This window comes from Drosophila bipectinata, chromosome 2L (genome assembly GCF_030179905.1).
Source record: "Drosophila bipectinata strain 14024-0381.07 chromosome 2L, DbipHiC1v2, whole genome shotgun sequence".
Lineage (NCBI taxonomy): Eukaryota > Metazoa > Arthropoda > Insecta > Diptera > Drosophilidae > Drosophila > Drosophila bipectinata.
In genome coordinates, this window is record NC_091736.1 from 4,643,392 (window position 1) to 4,668,608 (window position 25,217).

Below are 25,217 nucleotides of genomic sequence, written 5' to 3' on the forward strand. Positions count from 1 at the left end.
TCATTAAAATTCTAAAAACAAAAGCTTTATTTTACAATATAAATTTTTGGTTTATAATAAAAAATTATAAATCAGTGGAATAAACAAAATTAAAAAAGAACCCCTTAGAAAAACAGTGTGGCAACTCTACAGCCCATTCGATATTTTACACATCTCTAATTATCAACATACTGATAATTTCACAACCATAGGAAAACGTAGTTTTTTGACGAAATAACTAGGATATATAATTGGGAAACAGCTACAGTTCCCTTGAAAGGCTACTGTGCAGTGCCTGCGCCTTATATTCTAATTGCCTGCCATCGGTAAGGCTTCAGCACCGCCTGAAATCCGCTGCATCCAGGACCAGGGGAACATAGTTTGTTTATAAAACAAACCAATACAATTACCTCTGATAAGGGTCTTGACGTTTTAAGAGGCTATAGGTTTGTCGAAACACAGTCAAAATTCGAATGTATATTGATTTGTTGTCCAATTGACAGAATGTCGTCACCATGGGTCAAAAGCAGCGAGCCAGTGCAGGCGGTCAGTCTGGCGGACATAATGTCAGAGCAGTACGCTCACAAGCTCCACGACAAGGAGGTGCAGCGCCACAAGGAGAAGGGAGACAGCCGGAAGACTGACCAGGATGTCACCTCCATTTGGCAGGGTGAATCCTCGCTGGGCATTGCCAGCTACTCTAATGTGGCGGGTACTTCTACCCAGAACTCAAACCCAAAAGATGATGGAGAGTGGGAGGATTACTCTGCCCTCTTAGCCGGTATCGAGATTCCGCCAGAAGAGATCCAGTCGCCAGAGGATAGCGATGCGGTCATTGCCCAAATGCTGCAGTCCCAGTTCGATCACGAGTATAACGAGGAACTGCGTCGCATAGAAAAACAGCAGAACAAGCAGTCCAAGGTCACTGTTACTTTGAATAAATTTCTGCGCGACGGCGATGCCGAGTTCTTGCACGACACTGCCGAGGATGATTATGAGGAGGATGAGCTGGAGCAGCTGAAGCATGATTGGGACAGGTTTGAGACTAACGAAAGGATGCTGGATGCGATTCCGCGCTGTGGTTTTAAGGTCAACAAAGATGGCGAAATGATCACCAAGCACGATCCACAGTTGTGCGCGGTACGAAATGCCCAGCGGGTCATGTCCTTTCCACCGGAATTTCCCACCGGTGACGGGGCAGGTTTTGATATGAAGTTGTCCAATAAGGTAGATCTAATTCTTGTAAATCTTGTGTCTTATTAATGAGTTTTCCAACTGCTAGGTCTTCAACCAACTGCGTGCCTACTCTCGCCGTGGTCGCTCCGATAAACACGAAAAAGTGGCCACCGCTGAAATGGGCTTGGACGCCAATACGCGGCTGCTGTTGTACAAGCTAATCAACAATCAAATTCTCGAGCAGATCAACGGCATAATCTCGACGGGAAAGGAGGCTGTTATCCTGCACGCCAACTCCGATTCGAACTATACGGGTACCAATGAACACGGCCACCAAAGTGGAGTCCTGATGCAGGCACATCTGCTGCCCAAGGAGTGTGCCATTAAGATTTTTAAGACGACGCTGAACGAGTTCAAGCAGCGCGATCGGTACATCAAGGATGACTACCGATTCAAGGACCGCTTTAGCAAGCAGAATCATCGTGTGATCATTAACATGTGGGCTGAAAAGGAGATGCACAACCTGATGCGAATGCAAGCCATCGGGATGAACGTCCCCGATGTGGTGGTCTTGAAAAAGCACGTATTGGTCATGCGGTTTATTGGCGACAACCACAATGCAGCTCCCAAGCTGAAGGATGCAAGGCTTAGTGCCGCGGAACTGAGCTGCGCCTACGAGGAGATCGTGGAAGCTATGCATAAGCTGTACAACGAAGCCAAGTTGGTGCATGCCGACTTGAGCGAGTACAACATCCTTTGGTACGAGGGCAAGTGCTGGTTCATTGACGTGGCCCAGAGTGTGGAGCCCAAGCACCCAAGCGCCCTGGAGTTTCTAATGCGAGATTGCGGTAACATTATAAACTTTTTCGAGCGCTGCGGACTGCCAAATATTTACACCAAGGAGCAGCTCTTTGAGTTTATAACGGGCCTTAATGCGGAAATCCACAATGCCGCCCAGTTGGAGAAGATTCATACTCGTTCTGCGTCCATCATGCAGGCCACGGCTCCGAACCAAGAAGAGTGCCCTGATGAACTGAAGCCCCTGGAGTATCCTTTCGAGCTGGCGTGGGAGAAATCCCAACGAGATCGGGAGGCCCTGAAGGCCCTAAAGAAAAACGAGGATAGCAACGACAATGAAGAAAATGAGAACCAAGAAAGGAAAAGCGATGGAAACGATAATGACGAGACGAAAACGGATGAAAAAACTGCCAAAAATTGATATATTAAAAGTATAGTTTCATTTATTGTTCATATTGATATTATCAGTTTGGCCTGAGCAATTCTAATTGAATTTATAAAATTCCAAAGGACGAAATACAATGGTTTTAGCCAAGGGAGTTGGCTATAAAAGAATCCTTGAAACCAACAATATTTTTTCTATTTTTAATATTAAAGCCTTGAAATATTTTCCGGGATATCTCTTCCTATTAAGCGTGCACTCTACTTGTTACGGATATATGTATCCTCTTAATAGCTTTGATCTTGAATTTTTATTAAACAATTAAGATTAATGCAAATGTCAGGCATCACTGGGCACACGCGCCACGCCCATCGTTGCCATCAGCTAACCCGACAATTGAACCCATTTGATGCGCAGTTTTCCCCATTAATTGGGAGATTTGTCGGTTCATTCGAATCCCCGATCGGATGATTACGAATAGAATTTCCATACACGCGTCGCTGGAACTGTCGATTGGTAGGAAGTGGTACTACTATGTCTATCTGGTAGACTCTAGAATCAACGATCTAGACTCTGGATGCGTTTACAGGTTGGACTTTAGAAAAATAGAAAAGTTTAAATGTGACGTCGGATTCCAGTTTGGAGCAGTTCAGTGCGTGTATATATGGATCTGTTGATTATGATTGGGGTGGAAATCAAAGTCTATCTCGGATTACCCTTCCTTATCAATGATTTCATTTTATTGCGGCGTATATTATCCCACTAGTTCATGCAGTAATAGTTAATTAAGAAATGCTTTTTAATAAATGGAATAACCGGCCAGCCTTAGCCAGGTTTCAAACCACTCTCTGTTAGAGATCTTTTTTCAAAATCCAAAACTAAACCATTTGAATCCAAACTTTAGTATGATATAAAATAAAACATAATTTAGAGTATTTCAGTTCTAAACTGAAAGTCGCAGGTCATTTAACTTGAATTTCGATTAAAATGATTCGAACTTGTTCTGGCTGGGTAGCCCGTCAATCAAAATTGAACTCTCTCTCCGGCATCCGCACACGCAGCTCTGCATTCATTTATATATTATTTGTTGTTTACTTATTTGTGGCGCTCGAAAGTGGAAAATATTATTTATTTTTGATTTTTTTATTAAGCGCAGCAGTATTTGACGTTGGCAACAGCAAAGCTAAAAACACACTTTGCCCCAGCATCGTCTTCTATTAGCGTCTCTTGAAATTGTGATACGAGTATGCCATATAAATATATATATTCTTACAATATATGGAGGTGTGTGTCTGGTACACGAGTGTGTGTATGGGTAGCATGGGACCCACACATCGACGCCATAAGGGGGCCCGACTGCTGCTGTCCGGCTGCTGGTGACGCAAAGATGCGAAAGAGGAAGAGCGAAAGCGAACAAAGGGGCGTGGGGACATGAAGAAGTTCGAAATAGATGAGCACAAAACAAGAGTTGGAGCAAGAGTCATCCGATTGTAAGGAACTAACAATATGAGCTATCAGATACCCTCTACCTAACAAATACATACATACATGCATAGATGGACAATTTTGTTGCATAGTTTTTGGAGTTGACTACTCTATGAGCTAAACAAAATGGCGTCCCATAATGGCCGCTTGTCAAAGTTCCTATGAGACTAAACAAGGTTAAATATTATGATGAAAATAATGAGTCAATGGCATTTTGAGATCGTAAAAAAATGTTTTTGCAATAATAAAAAAACCCATAGATAAGAATATATAAATTTGTTATAACAAACAAAATAAATACAGAAATTTTAATAAATTTAAATGATGTATGTATAATTTCTCAAAAAGTAATATTTTTCAAATGTTTATCTCAAATATATTTCTAAGAAATCTTATGAAATTCAAAGAATTTTAAGGTTGTGAGGCACTCGAAACCAGCTTTCATTGCAGAGAAAAATAAAAAAATAATCACGAATAACAAGCCAAGGCAATAATCATAAAGACAGTGAGCGAAAAAAAAAACAAAAAGACACTAAAACAACTGAGAAAAAAACTCCAAACAAAGCTATAAACTCGTACATTTCGTTTGGATCATCAATTAAAATGTGCCAGGCATGCAATCAGGCGCTCCACCACTAATTCCAAGCCATTCCGATTAATGCTAGTTGGGTGAAAAAGGGGGCTGACCTAGGCATGAAATTAATTAGTATCACAGAAAGAAATAACGCAGGTCCTGAAAATATATATCTCAAGTAAACCAAACTTTTAAGATTGATTATATATAAATAATAAAGAATGTAAATATCTTTTTATTATTTTCATTTTAAAACTATTTAGCAAAATATTTAAGTTTTTAGTTATTTCTCCAAGTGGAAATACTCACACACTTGCACCACTTGACGGCATAAAGAGGAAGAAGCAGTGACCGAAAACTTCGAAGGAGGCTCGTCGTGATCTTGGCGGCTGCTGCGCTGCTTCTGCCTCGGCTTCTGCTTCAGTCGACGCTTGTGGAGCTTCTCTGCCGAAGCGATCGTGATCGAACTGACCTCAAGTATCTGCTCCCCCTTGGCCACATCTCGGGCTCCATGCTCCACTCACCCAGACATACGCACTTGAGTACACACACACACGGGATGTGTGCAGACTGGAATTTTCGCGTTTAAAGTTAACAATTTATTTGCATTATTAATTTTCATGTTGTACCTGTAGTGATACATGTAAAGAAAAATAGTAGAGTATATATAGGGAAATATATATTTTAAAAATATTATTAAAAAAATACAAAACTTTTCATAAAAATTAAAATAGGTCGTTGAGAAAGGAGCGACTTTTTCAAGTTTTTATAATTTGTACGTTTTCCTTAAGTGCACATCAGGTGAGCAAGTTGGTCAAGCGAACAGCACCACTCTTGGACGTTCAGACAGTACTTGGACAGCGACGTCTTCTATTTTGGGTTAGACTCTAACTTGTTAACTTGTCGCTGGCAACCGGCTTGAGTTTCCCGCGGAACGCGACCATGTAATTCAAGTTAGCTACAAAAATAGAACCTTAATTTATTGTTGCCACCATTACATTGTCCGATCCGATGCACCATAGTTGGCAGCAGTGGCTGCCCTTACATGGTTATATCGTTTTCATTTTTTTACGGTGGCGCATCGGCACGCCCCTAAAAAGACGGCTATTGCAAAATAAACGTTGACTTGAGCGAAAGTGAAATCTGTGATGCCGGTGATTAAGTTCTATTTTAGATTCGAGCTTGCAGTACACTACCTTGGGGAGTTTATAGACTTTTTTGCAAAGAATTTACAAGCCTATTTAGATATAATAGTTATTTAAAGTTACATGTGTTCTTGGAACACGGTAAGCCCCATAGAATTTTTTTAACTGCCTAACCTTGAATGATTCTATAACAATACCTTCCGAGTAATAGAGTTGTTTTTATTTTGTTTGAATAGTTAAAATATTTTTATTTTATTTTTAGTTAGAGGCTAAAGCTTAGGATACTATGCTATATAGTCCTATATTTCTCTATAATTTACACATTCAATAACCCATTTCCAAGTAAATATTTTATATTCACTCGCATTATGATATTTTAAGAAACTATTCAGTTCCCAAAACGGAAATTTCGTGCTAAACATTTTTACAAACAAAATTAATTGATATTTTGGACATTTCAATACAAAGTGTCATCGAAATTTAAGGCGAAAAACTGTTGCAAAAATAATAAAAAATTGACAGTCGCATGCTAATGAAGGTAAGCGTTCACCCAAATGAACCTGATGAGGTTTATTAGGCTTTTGCTTGATTGCTGAATGAGCAACGAGTAAGAAATAATAATAATAATAAAAAAGGCAAATAAAAAATGGCAGAAATGGCCAGAAACGTGTTTCCATAAAAATCACCTCCAATCACGTGAGACGATCCGTATTCAAAAAACAAACTGATTTCGAACCGCGATGAGTCAGCGGCCATATAGCCCCAGGTGATTTTGAATATATTCGCAGCATTCATTAATAACCCGCAAACATATTCGCGGTCAGATGACCGAATGTTTGTAATTTTATAGCGTTGTACCCTTGACCATGTTTTGACAGCCAAATAACCATGTGGTCGGGTTTGACCCGAGCCCGGAGAACTGAGAAAACCGTTAGTATTCGATAGAGTCCTCGAGGCGAAGCGATCGATCTACCTGGGACAACATAACTTACTACTGGCGTGTGCTGATTGACGGACAGATGTTCGCACCGGGGTGGACCCTTAAACATATACACCTATCATCTCTCTACCTGGTTCTGGTTTCGTTCAGATTTCGCCAGATTCTGGCAAATTGTTTACCAAAGGCGCTAACAAGGCGCAGTTGGCAAAATGGAAACCCGAAGCCCTTGAAAACCTCCAGTATTGCCAACACAAAAAACCACCGAAAGTAGTCAGGATAATGTTTATTCATGAGAAAATTAAGTTAAAGCCAAGTCAACAGATTACCAAACTACTAAAATCAGACTAAATTTATCACTCAAATAGGCTTAAATTACAAAACCACAAGTATTTCTGACAGCTCATCAAAAAATGTTAACCTAGCAACCAGTGCTTTTTTTCCCGATTATATTATAGTTGCTGTTCTTTACACAAACTGATCCATAGTGGTGAAAAAATCGCTATTAAAGCTAAATTGTAACAAGATGCCCTATCTTTACGGAATAGCGGATACCAAGTTCCGGGTGAGTTCTTCAGTAGTTGTGAAGAAAAAGAAGCCCGAATCTGGAATTGCTGCCACAAAATTTCGGCGCAACGACTTCCTTCGGGGATGCCCCAAATATGACAAGGAAGATGTGCCCATACAATTCCGTGCATCACCGGAATCCCTGGTGGAATTGTGTTGCCTGGTAGTGGATAAGTTGCCATTGTCCTCGGTCTTTGAATGGGATGATATGGACATCAGACGTTGGGTCAACAGTTATGGCTATCCGCAGTATATGGTGGGTTTTCAGATACATGATCAGATACAGATACAGTATCTACAGTAAAGAAATTAATTTTTTTCAGAATACCTTTCGAGTCAACATGATCACTGGCAGGAAGCTGCTATTTCTAGATGCCACTGCCCTGTGTGCGATGAACATTACGGACTTCGAACATATACGCCACTTGACCTATGGTATCCGGATGCTGTTTCACTTCACCCTGACCAAGTTCTCGTCCAGCATTTCGCTGCCGGACGAAAAGCCCAACGAGCTGTACATGCTGTTCCATACCCAGACCGGGGTGAACTACGACGCGGTGCGTCGGTCGGATCTGTACCGCCGGATGCAGCTGATCCGTAAGCGACCTCTGAACCTCGACCATTGGGATCGTCTCTACTTGTGGCTGAGGCGCGAGAACGAGCGCAATGAGAAGGAACTGATCGGCTTGATCCGGCGGGTCAAGATGTACGAGTGCGACAAGCCGCAGGAGGAGCCGGCCCTCTTGGCACCGGAGGTGGGAGCGGATGATCTGATGTGCCGCACCTGCATTCCGCCGTGCGATTGTGACTGGACGGAGCGGGACCTGCGGCTGCCGAGTCGCCTCAGCTGCCTGACCCCCAACCTGAACACCACCGTCAGCAAGTGGAACGCCATGCAGATGAACTGCAAGGAGTGTATCCCGCCGTGCGAGTGCCGTTGGCCGCCACGTTACTACCTCACGGGTACGGTGATCCGTTGCCTGCAGCAGCGCTTCCCGGAGAAGTTCTGCCCGATATTCGACGAACGGTTCCGGGCCTCCGCGCGTCCCAGTCTCGTGGAGCGTTGGACCCGATTCTCCATTTAAAACTAGGCACTCTTTGTTACAATCCCCATCTATTTTGTATTTTAATAGATCGGGACTTGCTCCTGACCCATTTAAATCGCCAAAGCCTTGTTTCAGTTTTCGGTTGCCGGGAAAGAATTCGTTTTGAAAATCCAAATATTTCGATCATATTTTTGTAATATCTAATAGGTTTGAATATTTTTGGAACATAATGTTCTTTTAATTTGTTTATTGATCTTTGTTTCTGAAAATCGGTTTCCTTTTTTTCAGGTAACCAACATAAAAGGATATTTTTGGACAAAAATGCACTGCTTTTATCAAAAAAGTGGACCCAACTGAATATTATTTAAAAATTATACCCAGTAGTTCTGACTTTCGCGATATATTTTATAAAAAAGATGTAAATCGAAAATATAGTACACTTTTTTGTATAGTTTATAGAAAAGTATTGTAAATTAACTTTATAAATAATTTAATTAAAATATATTTGAAATTTGTTGTTGCGATAAATCACACATTTTCTTGATACAACTGTGAGGGGATTAGCCATCCGTTGTGATCTGTTCCGATCGTATCTGGATAATGGCAGCTGGGCAATCGAACTGACAGCGCTGGGAAAGTATATAGTAAGTAAAAGAGAAAGAGGCGAAAAAAAAAACACGACAAGAAATAAGGTACAGCACAAAAAAATATAAAAAAAAATAAAAATAAAATAAAACAGCGCGGCGTGGCGCGGCGCAAGAATTTGAATTTTGCATCCCACGAACAACAACGCCGGACGTCAGCGGCGACGACAGCAGCAGAAGTCGTTGGCAGCGAAGCCAGCGCCGCTGTCGGAGCAAAGAAAAAGCCGCGTCGAACGTTCCGCATTTTCAATTGAGTTTCAACGCTCCGAGCGAGCACAACATACGACCCAAAAACAGGCAACAGCAACACAGCCACAACACCAGCAACAGGCACATAAAGTAGCAACACCGATTTCGAATCTTTTTCGACCAAACTCTAGAATCGCCTGCGCCTGCGCCAGGAGTATTGTTTTATGGTCAAAAATAATCAACAGCTGTCCGTCCAAAATAGTCGAAAAGTGTTCCTGTCCGGGAGTGTTTTTGTGTCTTGTTTTTTTCTAAAATAAATAAACTCACTCAGTTGGTGCGATCCGTCGGTACAAAAAGTATCTGTATCTGTTTCTGTTTCTGTTTCTGAAGTATCTGTTAAACTCTACAACGCACGTGTGCGGTCTTTTGCGGTTTCCGTTCGGTTGGGTGTGTTTTGTTTTATGCAAATTACTGTCAATACAATTACACAGTTACAGATTGTTAATCGGTTTGTGCTGAACAAATTATATAATTTGCCATAAACAACTAACAATCGTTAGTTGTTGCTGCTGCGATTAGCGTCGATTGCAAGGTGGGTTGCAGCATTTAATGCAATTATGCTTAAGTTCTATGTGTGTGTCTCCTAGCCTAATTAATTAGATTTAAGATACAAAACTAAGCAAAGATACGGGGAGTTGTGTGACTAGTGAAATGGTGATTTAATTAACTTGTGTTTTCAACATAATTGCCTGTGAATGAGTCAATGACTATGAGGGTAGCGTTGCTTGAAAACAAAAGTGATCATACAAGTGCTCATAGCAATTACGTTTTCTAAAAATAAAGAGATACATGTGTAGGCTTTTCCATGGGTTTTTTGCAGTAATTGCTATTATTTGTAAGCAAATATCCCACCCGATGATGCTGCTGACCTCCCCGTCGCGAGGGAAAAGGCGAGAAATGTGGCGCGTGTTGCGGCAGCAGTGCCGAATTTGTTTTTTTCTTTTTTAGACATATAGAGTTCGGAAAATGACGTACAGACATGTGACCACATTGAAGTCGTATATCAGTGGTGCCCAAAACTGCCTTACGGCAGAGCATGAAACAATACATATGAACGAAATCACACGCACACATAGAACGAAAAAGTCGGTGTGTTTCAAGAAGTTCACTGAGAGAAAAGAAATGTGTAGTTTTTTTTTATTATAGTTATTATATTATTAATAGGTAGCTTTAAAAAAAAAAATAATATGTATTAAATAAAAAAAAATAGGACAAAAAAAAAATTAATAATAAAATAAAAAAAAATTATAATAATAAAAAATAATTAATTCTTGTTTAAAAATTAAACTAAATTTAAAAACTCATCAATATTTATATTATTTTAGTTGTAGATAATTTTAAAAGGGCCTCCAAATTGCTATTAGTTAATCAGTTTCTATGATTATTCTTTATTAACTTAAGAGTGGAAAATGCGCTTTCACAAACATACGTACTCCCAAACATAGAATACATTCGCAATATGTTACTACGCAGAGACGTGTATTTTTTGACACCTTCACATTTCCAAAAATCCAAAATAAGCATCAACCGCTCGCCTCGCTTGCTCGCTAATAAGTGCAGTCCAGCTAAATCTCAGTGTAGGCAAGAGACCTGCCTCGTGAGAAGGCAATATCTCCATCTCTTTTGCACACACATAAGAAGTATCGGAACTCCAACAAAAAAATTCATTCGGATTAGTACGATTGAGGAGAATAGGGAAAACACGAAAAATTGTTTTTGTAATTGCCCTTTGCTTATGCTGGGACCAACGATGCTTATGGCGTGAGGAACGAGTCTTATGGCGTGAGGAGTCGCCCACAACTCGGTATGCATGAGCATTTGCAAAAACAAATGAGCAGCGAGAGCAATGGGATGAGCACCACTGTCGTATATAGTCAATGCCCACACCACCGTCAACAGACAGATGCCGCTTTTCATTGGGCTAATAACATGGCAACATGCACACACAGGCCAATAATGTTATAGGCAAGGACAATAATTTGGTGGGCCGGGCAGGCGACAATGCTCACATATCATGTAGACATAAAGTGTATGGGTTTTTTGTTGCCAAGACGCCGGCAAATATTTGCACCACAAATTGGGAAAAACACTATATAAACTAAAGTTAATTGATTGAACCAAGTCACCCCAAAAGTGTTGCTAGGGTCTCTCAATCCCCCCATCTCCCGGGGCTCGTATGCAAAGTTCCCATTGCACGTGTCTAGTGATAATTAGAATGCAAAAGTTGTAACGAATTTCCACCACTCCCTGATAAGTAATATCCACCTAAAATTTTCTCCGATAAGGGGTTTCAAGGGTAATTTCATCAGGAACTTCTGGGGTTTTTAGCATTTTTTTTTTAAAAGATAATATGCATATATCCCCCCCAGAAGCATTCGTTTTAATTATAATTTTCAAAATTCCTATTGATAAAATAGTCTCCGAATAGACTCCACTCTTTGGGGCGCCACTTTGCGGCACAGTTCCTTGTTTCATTATATTTAGAATTTCTAGATTTCTGGGCGGCGGCATTTGAAGACGCAGACGGGACGCGATAAGGGGCCAGAACCGGCGATAAGCGTCCCCGGCGTTGGCGTCCCGGCGGGGGGAATCCGGTGTAGTTATGAATGAGCCACCACCGCCACTCAATGTGTGATATAATTTGCCTTGAGTCATGGGACAGACTCGGCACTGTCCAAATTCTTGGGAAAAAATAGAAAAAACCGCTTTTTTTGTCGGGCGGTGGGCACGTTCAGGTACGAACACGAGACACCAACGATAAGATATGATAAGATAGTGGGAACCTCCGATTTTTCAGTTTCATTAACTTCTCAGACTATTAATATCTTAATTTCTAGATGCCTATCATATGCGAATGCGATATTTCGTTTTTAATTTAAGACCCATGCTAAAATATTGGTATATTTCCATTTGCAGACCTTCAGGGAGGCGTCATGTCCAACACGGAGAAAGGAGGCCTGCACAGAGTGCGAAGTAAGTAGATAAAAATTGTATGATTTCATCACAAAAATTCCGAAATATGCCCTCACAGTTACGTACTTAAGTTGCAGTAAAAAAAACATTTTAATGACAGCGTTTTTTAGGAAAATTATAAGACTTGCACATCACGTTTAATAATTTTCGAAAGTGAGCCCATAATTATTCAAATGTTACTCTCCCAGATGAAATACAACCTGATAGCGGGACTGTCGAAAATGCCAGAACGAAAATACCTTACCCACCAGCCGAGCCCCCTTTTTTTGTGGAGGTTCTCCATAGACTTGTCGCATCGATAACACCAGACTAGTAACCGCATGACGCCATTTAAAATCGGGGCGCGCCACGTTTGGTTGCTAAACGGCTGGCGGCCAATTAAACATGGGGCACGCATTGAAACTCGGTTAAAATAAACAAATTGATTGGACTCTTCACGGCTGCCCATCGATCTCCGAGAGCCGTCCGGTCCGGTCCGGTCCAGTTGACACTCTTGAATGGTGTCAACGAGAGACAAGTTGAATTGAGGTTACAAATCAATTGGGGGCTGACATAGATGATTGAATTGAATGATGGTTGACCTTACAGTTTCCGCGAGTCCTTTAAGACAAAGGGGAACTAATTTCCAATAAATCATGACAACAAATAGGAGGTGTGTGAAACACCTGACTGGTTTGTGGAAATCTAAAAATAGTAAGCCTTACCTTGTCACACTTTCCGAACTCCTTGAACCTGTCGTGCTCCATGGATATCCTTGTCGTGACACTCCTTGAGCGTAGAGTCATCGATATGGCAGCCCGCACCTTGTGACTCCTGGACTGCGCAGTTGGTCGACCTCATGACGCCATGGTTATGACATTTCCGAGACACCCACAAAACTAGACAGTGTCTACTATGTATATGCAAACAAATTAGCGCAGTCACGCTAACTAAACACGTTAGTAGCTCTCCGAATTGTCAATTTTTTTTATGTTACTCGTGGAAAGTTTAGTTCATGGATTAAATTCCGAGTACACTTTGGCAATTAATGATGAACAGACACTCGATTGTGGTTGCGACAGAATTTTAAATAGTCTATCAGTGCCGGTCATCCGACTGTTTGCTATTTAATTCGTACTTTTCGAGCTATTTAGCACTTTAAAGCCAGACAATCAGACAGGCCAGGGGGCTGGAGGATCTTCATGCTCGAGTGCACAGTTCGTCGACGACCCCGTGAGTGATAGATAAGGCTTAAACCAAAAATCAAAAAGCGGCAATTAGCACGGAAATATCAAGGGGAGGTTGGGGAGCTGCACTTGCCGGAAGGTGCGATGTGCGTTTCACGATTAATAAACGCAACTTTTGATAGCTTTACCTCATACCCTCTAATTAGGGGGAGGTGTCAATTGCGAATTACTTCACTTGTGCTAATTTTAGGGATTTACATCTTTAGACAATTCCCAGCTTAATCATCTACACACTGTTTAAAGGCGATTGTTACAAGCTTTTGTTGTTTCCACCCACAATAGGCAATAAAGTGTGATTCATAATCGATATTTACTTGATTGTTTATGACTGGCATTGCAGTCGAAGGTGCCTCGGTAGTTTAGAGGTTTCAATTAAAAGGGAAATGGAAAAAAATGAGGGACTTTTTATGAGAATGAGTATCACAAGTAATTGGGTTAACGTGGGTTAACTCTTTTTAAAAACCCTCTCAATTACTCGATAATCAGTTTAGCCTATTAAAAATAAAAAAAGCCTTTTAAATCATTAAATTAATTTGTGTTTCATATCCATTTAAAGTAACTCAATTGGAAACAATTAAATGTCTTGCTATCGCATTCAGAGTTCGGTCTGGTAAGCCCCCGGAGCGTAAAAAATTAGAATTCTCATTTGAATCCGCAGGGTGAATAGCCCTTGGCAACAGAACACGACAACTCTTCATTGTCTGGAATTAATCAAACAGCTCTGAGCACTGGCTCTGAGCTAAGCCCCCCAAACAAGTAATGAATAATGAGCACACGCTTCATTCACGATAAATTGTTATTAAACTTTTGCCACTTCACGGCGATGTGTTTACTAGACTCTCCAGTTTAATGACAGCATGTGACTCCATTGTTTCTGAGTTATTGGCCGAAACTCCACAACCAACAGGTTCGATTGTTTAATTCCAAATTTTTATAATATGCATTTAATTAATTCAAGTCCAGTTTTAAAACCCCCCGCCACGGTGATTGTTTTTAATTGACGGAAATTAATTTCTTGGAATCGACAAAGTTGTTTACTTCTGTTGGTAAAAATTGTAAGCCTAGAAGAATTTTTTAATTTCATATTCTGCGTAGTATTTACCCGGCATGTGGCACACTTTTTTGCCTTTAATTGCCAACTAGCCACCAGAAATTTCCAGTTTTGTGGTAATAATCTACCAAAAATTAATCAAGCCACCCAGTCCAGACAGTAAATCAAAAAAAAGTCTGGCTTTGACCCGCGGGACCTCCAGAATCTAGCTCTCGGACAGTCGTCTGAGATGATAACCGAATCGGCTGAGACGGAATATGCCTCCATTGATAGAACAAAAATAATATTTTCATTCGATGTTCTATATATAAACCTAGAGTCCAGCCCCTGTCCTTATTCAAGGCGAAGCGTGCTTGATTTTAACGACTTTCCTGTGCCAAAGTTCGGAATATAGTTTTCAACTATTTGCGAAATAAATGGTGACAATGATAATGGGGCCAAAACAATATTTTCTACGAACAACAGAGTCCACTAAACGCTTGGCGACGAGCCCCTTTTTTTGTATATTTTTTATACTTGCCATAAAATTATACACATGCACGGCCCGAGATGGCCCGATAGGGGGGGATAGAGTGGATCGAGGGGATTGAAACCCCTGACAGCCGAGGCAGCAACTTGTTTACAACCTGTAGAGCTCTTCATTAGCCGGCACGTGCATGTCTGAGATACGGCCAGAGGAAATGACAACTTAAAGATACATTTATGAACTGGCAACCGGAGAGAAGATACTTTATGCTGAATCAAGGAGACACTAACGAATTGAAGTGTTCTTTGGCAACTTTATTGGCTGCAATGCGACCAAGTCAATAAATATTTGGATTTTCGCTGTAAATCCATCGAGCAAGTGCCAGACATTCCTTGTGAGTTATCAACCGGGAATAGCCGGGACTTGATGGTGGCGGCAATAAATCCATGCAAGTTCCGCAGCGGGATTGCACTTTGGACGGGCAAGCGCCACAAGTGCACAAGTTCCAATCTCGAAGCCAATTGTAAATTTCCATGGAAGATTTCGATGCGGAAAGAAAGGAACGAATCTAGGACAATGCTAAGGGGAGGCCCTTGAATGATGGCACGACAATAAATCAGTACAATGCTGGCGGCAAAAAAAAGTGATAAGTGTGCTTTAACTTTATTAACAGCGGACAACAATTGCCACAATAATTCAGCAATTAATTAGCTTATTGCATTGTCGTTGAATCATAACCAGTTTAACCGAACCTGGCAATTGGCTGAGCAAACACTCGAAGCAAACAGACTCGAAGCCGGAGACTCGTGCCTAGGCTCTAGAAACAACCGCAAAATACTCGATACGGACGAGGCCAGTTCCGTGAATCAATGTTGGAAACGGAAATGCATTTGGCCAGCATAACAAAGCCAATAATTGCCGCTAGAAGGCAACGCGGCAATGCCACCCATCCAACAGATATATCTAGAATCTAGATGTAGATATAGTACAGTGCTTCACAAAGCTATAAGTTTCATAAAAAACTAGTTTCAATATTTCAACAGATATTATATACTGAACTGAGATAAATCATTACCATAAACCACTGTAAACGTGATCACATCAAAACAATCATTTTATCTGGAAAACAACACAATATTTTGCATTTCCTATTTAAGACTATATAACATATTTCTATATATAATATATATACACGTGTTCCTACACATCACTGGCTATGGCTATGGAAATCTCAATCGCTATTGAAACCACAACGGGTGTGGGTGTAATAGCTACAAATCGAATCAGAAAAAGTGGGCTCGTGGTCGTGGCGCGCCTTCAAAATAACTCATACGCCGTGTTGTGCCCGCTTTTCCCTATATCACATTACAAAAACAGAAAGAACAACAGAAAATGGTCTTGGCACCTTGACAGAACAGGGCGCATTAGTGTGACGTAGATGGGGGCCTTTCTTTGCTTCACTTTTTTATGAAAATTTCACAAAAATAATAAACAGGAACGTCAGCGGTTAGATGGTGGAAAATTTTCCATCCGCCAACGCATTTGAGGACATTCCACCGCCGATCACATGCGTTTCGGTGCTAAGAAAGCTATGTCTCAGCTCTCCTATTTGAGGAGAAAAATAAATCAGTCGGTCGAGGCTGATGACGGTATCACCGGCTAACTTTCACCGCCACATATCACCCTGTACTCTGGCGAATCGGCGCCTATATAGTAAGTATGTGATACAATTTTGAAGGTCAGGATCCGCCGAAGAGAGAGGATCGAGAGTGGTACGAAATCGAGAATATCGGTGGGTGTGTACCCAGTGCCCGCATTCGAGCGGCATTATAAATAGCCTTCCGAGATCTCTAGAGGAAAACTGAATCTGAAAAAGTCAAATAGATAGAAGCAAGATAAAAGACACACGAGCATAATGTGGAAATTGTACTTAGAAATGTACTAGAGTGTTGGCCAGAAAGATTTTTGAAAAAGATTTCTTTTGCGTCAACTCAAAGTGCCGGATATGCGTCTTTCGAAAAATATAATTGAAAAACAAAAACGTATTCAAACATACTCATTAAGTGCTCTTAATTAAAGTGAATTTTTGGTTGAATAATTTTTGAAATTATCAAGAGAAATCAATGAACTTCCAGCAAACGAGACAAAAAAAACCCCCAAACTCCACTCACTGATTTCAGATTCACTTGTTGATGTTTCAATAAAAAAAGAGTAATTTAAGTATCACGTTTGCTGTATTCATTACGAGCGTTTTATTTACTTTGCGAGCTATTTTTAATTTTTTTGCCTTTCTTTGATGGGATTTTTATGTTGTCGCCGACTCGGGAACTTGTTTCAAGTAGAGCACCACCAGCAACAGCCCAAGCCAATAAATGCTAAAGATGCTAAAGTGCAAAAAAATAAATGAAATAAAAATCAGCAGCCAACAAAAAAAAAGGCCAAAAATTTCAAAATCAAATACGTTTATGCACGAGACAACCTCAAAGTCGGACTCTCATGTTTAATTTAAAATTCTGAGAAGAGTTTGTCAAAATCCAGTTGACCCGGCAGTGTGAAACCTAAATATTGCCAAGTTTCTTAGCCGGTTTCGACAACGTCTCCTCCCTCCCTTTGGTTGTAAACATCAGGCATAGCCTTCGCTTAATTTATTGCCAAAAAATAAAAATAGTTTGACGTTAAACAAAGCAGCCGCTTCAAAACAAAAAGAACAGTTCGAGGCGACAATTAATCAAGCGACTCCAGCTCGGAGGCAAACAAGTTTCAGCCATTAAGATTCTCGGAAGGAGTCACTGAATCCAAATGGCCAATGAGATGACTAACTTCTGCTTAGAGACCCTTAATGATTAGTCGAATTAGAGCTGTTATAAAAATTTGATTGGCAAAATTATCTTATCGGATGGGAATTTAAATTTTGTAAAGCTTCCAGTTTATTTTTAGTCATGACTTCCTGTCCAGACCTAGGATTATCTTTTCCAGATAGGTACTAGTATTTATAGTAATTATAAATATCAAGGATTTTATAATAAATAATAGGCTATAATTTTTATAATAAATCAATCCTTATCGATCAAGTATGATGATAATTTGTGGCACACGCTCTCTTAGCATTGATTTGAGTTGTTAGGTGTCAGGTGTTAAGACATGCCCCAGAAATTAACAGACTTCTGAGAGCTAATAACGATCTAAACTTTCTGATTGACGTAAACTTCCATAGCCAATGCTAATCAAAGATCTTCCGATTCCGATATTGTCTCCCATACTTTGGATATAGCTTCTAGACCGATTCGATCCGATCTGATCTGAATCGAGTAGACTTTGTGTATTTTAGTCTTTTTTTTGCGTTGTGTATTTCGGGCACGTTTTTCTGGTTATTTCGGATCCGAAATTGAGAATTTATAGCAAACATGACTAGTTGTTTTATTTAACTTTTAACGCTCTTTTTTGATGGTTCAGTTTCGGTTATTTTCGAGTGCTAATTTGAATACAAGTCAAGTGTCTCGGCTCTCGGTTTATTGTTCTGCCGGCCGTTTGATGATACTAGATGTCTAGACAAACCGAACTGTTTTTGGCTGTTTTGGTTTTATTTTTGTGATTTTTTTTGCATGACATTAACATGATATTGGGGCTATAATCAGCGAGGTGGGCGTGTTCCTGCCAGACAGCCGATAGACTGGCCCCGATAGCCCTCCTGTTGCCACCCCTCGCTGATAGCGAATTAATGGGAAAGTCGCTGGAGCAAGTTTATCTCCGATTCCCGATCCCCCAATCACCCGATGCCAGGTCGGCTTATAAATTTACACGGACACTCCAGGCGTAAATTTTCCAAATTGAAGGGGGTTCAATGAAGTTCAATGGCACTCGAATTTTTATAAAAAAAAAGTGTATATATGCTGATTTGTGTGAAATGCGAAAGGCTCGAACAATGCACTTTGGCACTTAATAACCGCCCAAGAGTCCAGCGACTCTCGGAAGATGACAGGCAAGTCGGAGCTCATTATGGCCACCACTTAACGATCATTTCTTCTTTGAATCTCGTGTTGCCAAAAAAAAAAGGAGCAAAAGCTGATTCAACAGCTGGCTGCACCCACCGGCGATCCTCAAATCAAATTCATGTGCAATTCGATTTGCTATTGAGGTCACACTCTACCTGACAGTTAACTTTTGTCATTGAGACTTTATTGGCTCATTAATATGGGTAATTAATGCTTTTATCGGGATTCGGATCGTGTAACGAAAACAACAGATTACATCAGATAATAACTAGTGGGGCACCTCCCGTTTGATAAGGTATCTGCTTACAGGTTCGGCATGGAAACTAGTATTACATGTTTATGGATGATACAACAATTATTTAAATATATTTTTTTCTAAAGAACATTAAATACGAAAAATATATGTAATTTATAGTTTGTTTTAATTAACTCAAAAGTTGGCAAATGATTTATTCAGAAATCCAGACAATTCTTATCAAAAAATGAATGGGCAGCCCAGAAATTTCCAGTTTTAGAACTTGACTTCATGTTTGGTCCATCGCGTGATGTCCAAGCTTTGGGAATATTCCAGATTTGAATTTTAAGTGCCTCCAACCTTTTAACCCAGACTCTGGGGCTATGGGGAGTGGCATTGCCCGACCTTGCATTAATTTCGGCTCTCGTTTCATTCTCTTCCAGACTTCCTGTCATGTCGCCAAGTGCTCAGCCTACTGACCATGCTCGGCTTCATGCTGAACTATGCCCTGCGTGTCAACCTTACCATCGCCATTGTGGACATGGTGGTGAAGAATGAGACTGATACAAAGAACGTTACTCTTACGGGGAACCTCACGCTACCATTGGCCACCAACTCCTCCAGCAACTCGTCCTCCCTGTCCGGGGATGGAGTGGAAGTGGCCGAAGAGCGCTTCCCGTGGGACTCATACCAAAGGAACTTTGTGCTGGGATGCTTCTTCTGGGGCTACATTCTGACCGAACTGCCGGGCGGTCGTCTGGCCGAGCTGATCGGCGGACGACGCGTCTTCGGACATTCCATGCTCTGGGCCAGTCTGCTCACTCTGATCACGCCGCTGGCGGCGCACATCAACTACGTGGTGCTGATTGTGGTCCGAGTGGTTCTCGGCTTTATGCTGGGCGCCTCCTGGCCGGCCATTCATCCGGTGGCTGCCGTCTGGATTCCGCCCATGGAGCGTTCCAAGTTCATGTCTAACATGATGGGTAAGTTTCGGGAATTATTCTCTCCTAATCAGTTAATAATCTTATATTTTAAACTCTACAGCTTCCTCGTTGGGTGCTGCTATTACCATGCCTATCTGTGGCTATCTCATCTCCGTTGCTGGCTGGGCCAGTGTCTTCTATTTGACGGGAGCCGTGGGTCTGCTCTGGTCTCTGGCCTGGTTCACCTTCGTCTACGAGACCCCAGCCACCCATCCGCGCATCAGTGCTGAGGAGCGGCGAGAGATCGAGGAGGCTATCGGCACCTCCACCTCCAAGAAGCGTCCCAGTCACGTGCCCTGGGGCCAGCTGCTTTGCTCCCCGGCTGTCTGGGCCATCATCATCTGCCACGGTCTGGCCGTTTTCGGATTCTTCACGGTGGTCAATCAGCTGCCGACTTTCATGTCGGAGATTCTGCACTTTGACATCAAGCAGGTATGTTGATTACCAGGAAGTTGTTGGGGTTCTTCATTTCTAACTTTTGTTCTTTCTGCCCAGAACGGTGTCTTCTCGTCGCTTCCCTATCTGGGCAAGTACGTGATGGCTGTGGCCTCGTCCTACCTGGCCGATTACCTGCGCAAGAAGGGCACTCTGAGCACGACAGCCACTAGGAAGCTCTTCACCACTTTCGGTGAGTAATTTGATCAGAGATTCAAATTTTCTTAATAAAGTCTAATTTTTGTGTTATTCATTTCAGCTTTGGTCACTCCTGGTCTGCTGATGGTACTGCAGGTCTTCCTGGGCTATGATTCCACCTGGTCTGTGACCATCTTCTCCCTGGCCCTCTTCGCTCACGGAGCTGTCACCGCCGGTTACCTGGGCAACGGCTTGGATATTGCCCCCAACTTTGGTGGAACCATTTTCGGTCTGGCCAACACCCTATCCTCTTTCGGTGGATTCCTCTCCACGTGGATGGTGGGAGCTCTCACCTATGATGATGTAAGTTAATTATTAATTATATATGTGGATATTAGACTCATCCATTCCCAAATCACATAGAAATCCTTCCACCAATGGCAAATTGTGTTCTGGATTCTGGCTGCCACTTACATCGGTGGAGCTGTAGTGTTCGCCATCCTAGGCTCCGGCGAACTGCAGCCCTGGAACAATCCACCAGAGCGCAAGAAGATCAGCGACGTCACCCAGGAGGAGGGTGTGCCTCTCAAGAACGGAAAGTAAATGGAAGAGACCGGAGATCATCCCACCCACACACCACATCCGCACAAGTTATGGTACTTGTTACTGCACATTTGAGATTGACGAGGTTTTCAGCTTTTCCACCGGAGAAAAAACATAAATGAAAGACATTATTTTAATAGATTCTGAAAGGTTTCTTTGCATAAAACATACACAAACTATCATCCACATAAAAAGGAGAAAAAGTGAGAAAAATAATCACCCAAAAAACACTGTACACCGATGCACATGTCTGCTTTATGGAAATTGACTATATTTATAAGTAATATTTACTTTAGAGCTCCTATGTCTAAATCTATAACTGTATACATACTTTATATATATATTATGTAGCTTAAACGATTTATAGTATTCTGTATGTCCACTGAGCCCACCAAGCACATCCTTGAGAAATACTTTTGTGTATCGACAGGCGATCTGTTGTGGTGGGCACTGTATGTTTTGTTTAATTTATAAAGTAGCCATAAATCTTGTCTAGTTTACAATTAGATGAACAAAATATTTATGCAAGTAGCAAAATACATACAGATATGCTGATAGTGTAGCTAAGTTCATTTAACCATATAACGTTGTACTATACTTGATTATTTATGTAATTAATTTAAACACTTTATAAGTTCATAATAAACGATAACTCAGAGAAAAAGACAAAGCAATATTTGCTATATTTACATGAAGGATTTTATCTTTAGTTTATAGGGTTGAAACTGGTTTAGGGCAGTTGGTTTTTAAATTGACTTTTCAATATATTTTTTCTGTTAAAAATATTAAGAAGAAACTGACAAAAATTTAATCATTTCTACGTGTTTTATACAAACAGTGAAAACTTTTCATTGCCTACTTTCTGGCTAAAAATATTTCCATCGAATAATTTGTACAGCCGTTTTTACGGCTTCTGATTAAAAGAATGTTTTTTAACTTAGTTTAGGTTGAAGTTTATTTACAAAATCAAAGCTAAGTCATATTACATACAGATTTTCTAAGCACCTATGTATTTACAAAAGGTACAAACATATACCACTAGCTATTAGTAACTAGATATATAGACGATCTATACTTCGGTTTCCATACTGACATCCATCAGCTCCTTGGTAATTTCGCTTTTGCTCTTGACAGGTTCTGGACTGCCCAAGGAATTCGTGTCCTGGCTGAGGGCCGGAGGGGGCAGCTTAAACCCACTAGGACCTCCGAGCTTGAGACCACCCACCGTGGAGACTGGTGGCTCCGTGGTAGAACTGGTGGCCATTTTGTACAGCAATTGCAATTGTTGCAGGGCGCCCGAGGGATTTTGGGGCACTGAACTTTCTTTTTGCTGTATCTTCATCCGCTCCTTAGGGCTGGGCTTTTGCGGTTTCATGCCATTCGACCATGTTTCCAGCCAGCTGGCTGCATTCCGTTCCGTCGAGGTCATCAATCTCTCGGCCTCCATTTTCACCTGCTGGCGGAACTGCTGGCGCAGCAGGGCTTTCTGATCGCTGGCGCTCACTTGGCGCTTGTTGAATGATTGGTCGTCCTGGCTCTGCTCCCCGATGGGTCGGGTCTCCTTCTGGGGACCCAGTTCGACCATCACCTGGAAATCGGCATGCTCGCCCAACCGAAAGCCAAAGCCCAATCGCGAATCGGTTCCTGTTTAATGAAATTATTGTCTAAAATTAATAATCTTTGGCTCTGATTAAAACTCCTTACCCTTTTTAATCGGTGGTATGTTTGAGTAAACTATGGAGAGTAGGGACGGCAGTTCCCGTGGCACAATGAAAGTGGATGCATGTTGTGCTGCAAGTAAGTGTATCGGGGATATTTAATTGACTTGGCGTGGCTTAAGATTTTATCGATTCTTTATTGTGGACCGATCCCCCAGCACTTATGTAAATTATAGGCCAGTTGAATATTGTGGGTCACCTTATGTAACTTTTGCTTTTATGACTCTTCGGTTGTGGGATTTTAGAGGTTTTAACAATGCGGATGCTTGGGATTTCTACGTTTTTGGGGCTTGGTTTATCTTGAAGGTCGTTTAAATGGGTTCGTTAGCTTTAGTAACTGTGTTGTTGTGTTGTTTGTTTGAAAGGTGTTGTTTGTTTAAATTTATAAATTTTAAAGGAAATTATTACGTTTATTTAATATATAATTCATAACCTACAAGTCATTCAACTCATCAAAATTTACAATTGTCTTCAAAGAACTTAAATAAGCCATTATTACATTACTGCCCATAAAGTCTAGATGAGAGCTTGAGAGTTAGGATCTGCAGGCCACAAATTCTGTCGATTTCAGTTTTTATAGTTCTCTATAACTCACTAATTCTCATAAAACTTTATAGCTCAAGGACTTTGGTCTGTGTACTTTGCACCCAAAGCAAATAAATCGAGAACCATTAGGTGACTTAAGGTAATAAACCCGAGCTCCAAATGCTTAAAAAAAACTTCACAGGCGAAGCAACATCAACAGCGAGCGAGATCCGGCGACCTTGACACAAAGACCGGCAACAAGTTGGCCGGGGCTATCTTGGAAGCCTGACTCGGTGGCTTGGTGACTTGGCCAAAGTCTATCGTTTGGACCCTCCGAGCCGAAGTCAAGCTCCAGTTGAGAGACTGGGGCCGGATCGGGTGATGTCGTCTGACCGGTTATAAGCCGAATCTAAGTAATTCGACCGATTTCGGAGGCATTAACTTACTGTAGAGCAGGCCCAGTAGCAACGGCAGCCAGAGACTAGCACTTTTTTTTGGCCAAGACATGATCGGCAGTCAGCATTTCCACAGGCAGCGACAACAAAACTGCAATAACACAGACGATTACTTCATGCCACAGATATTACAAATTTTATATTGGCGTGATTTTTTTATGTTTATTTTTAGTGGTCGGTTTTTTTTTTGCAGAATTTCGAACTACTTTTTAGCCGTTTGCGCAACACTCAGAAACTGGTAGCAGCTCGCGATTGCGACTTGAGGTTGGTCAGTTGCCTTAGAGCAGGTGCGTCATTTTGGTAAAATATTCGAAATATTTTGTTGCCAAGTTTTTGGTTGGACGCTTTTGTTTACGCGATTTCGATTCCGCCGCGATATGCAAACACACTCACACTCACGTTTCCAAACACACATCCATATAGAAAAACTTACAAAAGTCTTGGTGTTTGGGTCTGGCTTAAATAAAAGTGTAAATACAAAAAGCCACAACAACAAACTGTTTGGAAATCACTCTCACTTTTGTTCAATGAGTCTGTATGGTTTTTTGTGTTGCTGTTTTTTAAGGTTTTTTTTTCGGTCTTTGCCTTGTATTTTTCTTTATTTTTTATTATTATTTGTTTGGCTTTTACAGTTTTACGTTGGCGGTTGGCCTTGTCTCATTTTGGCTTTGATTGATTTTGAGCTTCTTTCGGTCTTTTTTTTCTTCACTTTTTGTAAAATTCATTTACACGTTAACTGAACAAATTGTTGTTAATATAGTGAGCAAACATCGCGCAAATATTTCGTATCGCATAAAAATGAAAGTTATTTTTTTTTTTTTTAGTTTTTGGCTGAAAAGCTTGTTGCTATTTTTGGTAACGTAATTTTGGTTTCAATTTCAGTTTGTGGCCAAAAAACACAGAGCAGAAACTCAAAACACATACGAATGGCATAATTAAACTAACGTATTTTCGTTTCAATTCGGTTTCTTCCTCTACGAGTGCGGCCCCACCATTGACAATTGACCACAACTGGTCCCAAGCGCGTCTTAACGGCAACTGGGCTCGAATGGCCTGAATGGAGCTGAAATGGAGAGTGCGGCGACTTCGTCGACTGCGGGTTTTCGTGCAACACGCGTTAACTTTGAGGCGGAACAGTGCTCTCTACACGGTACAAAATATAGTGAAATTATAGGTATAATATTATAAGTAGAAATAAAAATTGGACTACTATTTATTGTTACCATTTATCCCATTAATTTTTTTTAAACATCGTTATTTTACTCGAACAATTTTGGTATTCTATTGAAGGAAGACATTTTTTAAAGCACTAAACAACATAAACTTGAAAACATAAACTATAATATTGATTGAAGAAAAGTTACAGAATTCATAAAAGATTTTGAATATTTTCTGTCAGAAAAATTCTTCATCAACCCCACTGTATACAATATTT

At 40.9% G+C, this 25,217-nt stretch overlaps 4 protein-coding genes and 1 long non-coding RNA gene across 7 annotated transcripts; 3 read left to right on the forward strand and 2 right to left on the reverse strand.

The window, feature by feature from the left end:
* Positions 1-95: 95 nt before the first annotated feature.
* Positions 96-2,515, forward strand: LOC108124451 (serine/threonine-protein kinase RIO3). The gene is made up of 3 exons (XM_017240123.3): positions 96-425; positions 483-1,206; positions 1,262-2,515. Exons 2-3 carry the CDS (start codon positions 484-486, stop codon positions 2,372-2,374), a joined length of 1,836 nt encoding a protein of 611 aa, XP_017095612.2. The 5' UTR covers positions 96-425; position 483; the 3' UTR covers positions 2,375-2,515.
* A 2,068-nt stretch (positions 2,516-4,583) lies between these two features.
* On the reverse strand, positions 4,584-12,817 carry LOC138925821 (uncharacterized). The gene is made up of 2 exons (XR_011442048.1): positions 12,660-12,817; positions 4,584-4,964 (listed from the first exon to the last, which is right to left on the reverse strand). It is a non-coding gene; the product is annotated as an uncharacterized lncRNA (long non-coding RNA).
* Positions 6,863-8,526, forward strand: LOC108124337 (uncharacterized). 2 transcript variants are annotated; one of them, XM_017239952.3, is made up of 3 exons: positions 6,863-7,299; positions 7,367-8,006; positions 8,378-8,526. In XM_017239952.3, the coding sequence occupies exons 1-3, from the start codon at positions 7,003-7,005 to the stop codon at positions 8,455-8,457; spliced, it is 1,017 nt and encodes a 338-aa protein (XP_017095441.2). In that variant the 5' UTR covers positions 6,863-7,002; the 3' UTR covers positions 8,458-8,526. The 2 variants fall into 2 exon arrangements, with proteins under 2 accessions (XP_017095441.2, XP_017095440.2); XM_017239951.3 differs by lacking the exon at positions 8,378-8,526 and having other exon boundaries at positions 6,864-7,299; positions 7,367-8,204.
* Positions 8,975-21,771, forward strand: LOC108124539 (sialin). Its single transcript, XM_017240271.2, has 7 exons — positions 8,975-9,514; positions 11,899-11,955; positions 19,369-19,908; positions 19,970-20,340; positions 20,404-20,536; positions 20,603-20,844; positions 20,905-21,771. The coding sequence occupies exons 2-7, from the start codon at positions 11,916-11,918 to the stop codon at positions 21,082-21,084; spliced, it is 1,506 nt and encodes a 501-aa protein (XP_017095760.2). The 5' UTR covers positions 8,975-9,514; positions 11,899-11,915; the 3' UTR covers positions 21,085-21,771.
* Positions 21,772-22,021: 250 nt separating this feature from the next.
* snsl (snustorr snarlik) lies at positions 22,022-24,845 on the reverse strand. Of its 2 annotated transcripts, none has more exons than XM_017240273.2 (4): positions 24,775-24,845; positions 23,774-23,873; positions 22,789-22,875; positions 22,022-22,728 (listed from the first exon to the last, which is right to left on the reverse strand). In XM_017240273.2, the coding sequence occupies exons 2-4, from the start codon at positions 23,832-23,834 to the stop codon at positions 22,154-22,156; spliced, it is 723 nt and encodes a 240-aa protein (XP_017095762.2). In that variant the 5' UTR covers positions 23,835-23,873; positions 24,775-24,845; the 3' UTR covers positions 22,022-22,153. The 2 variants fall into 2 exon arrangements, with proteins under 2 accessions (XP_017095762.2, XP_017095761.2); XM_017240272.3 differs by having other exon boundaries at positions 24,728-24,834.
* Between the last annotated feature and the right edge of the window lie 372 nt (positions 24,846-25,217).

What these genes read in the sequence shown, in the direction of transcription:
- LOC108124451 (XM_017240123.3), top strand. Translation starts at nt 484, where the DNA reads ATGTCGTCACCATGGGTCAAAAGCAGCGAGCCAGTGCAGGCGGTCAGT. An exon ending in ATATGAAGTTGTCCAATAAG is followed by an intron (nt 1,207 to 1,261) that starts GTAGATCTAATT and finishes TCCAACTGCTAG; the next exon opens with GTCTTCAACCAACTGCGTGC.
- LOC108124337 (XM_017239951.3), top strand. Translation starts at nt 7,003, where the DNA reads ATGCCCTATCTTTACGGAATAGCGGATACCAAGTTCCGGGTGAGTTCT. An exon ending in ATGGCTATCCGCAGTATATG is followed by an intron (nt 7,300 to 7,366) that starts GTGGGTTTTCAG and finishes AATTTTTTTCAG; the next exon opens with AATACCTTTCGAGTCAACAT.
- LOC108124539 (XM_017240271.2), top strand. Translation starts at nt 11,916, where the DNA reads ATGTCCAACACGGAGAAAGGAGGCCTGCACAGAGTGCGAA. An exon ending in GAAGCTCTTCACCACTTTCG is followed by an intron (nt 20,537 to 20,602) that starts GTGAGTAATTTG and finishes TATTCATTTCAG; the next exon opens with CTTTGGTCACTCCTGGTCTG. An exon ending in GAGCTCTCACCTATGATGAT is followed by an intron (nt 20,845 to 20,904) that starts GTAAGTTAATTA and finishes CAAATCACATAG; the next exon opens with AAATCCTTCCACCAATGGCA.
- snsl (XM_017240273.2), bottom strand. Translation starts at nt 23,834, where the DNA reads ATGTCTTGGCCAAAAAAAAGTGCTAGTCTCTGGCTGCCGTTGCTACTG. An exon ending in GCTACTGGGCCTGCTCTACA is followed by an intron (nt 22,876 to 23,773) that starts GTAAGTTAATGC and finishes ACTTACTTGCAG; the next exon opens with CACAACATGCATCCACTTTC. An exon ending in CATACCACCGATTAAAAAGG is followed by an intron (nt 22,729 to 22,788) that starts GTAAGGAGTTTT and finishes TTCATTAAACAG; the next exon opens with GAACCGATTCGCGATTGGGC.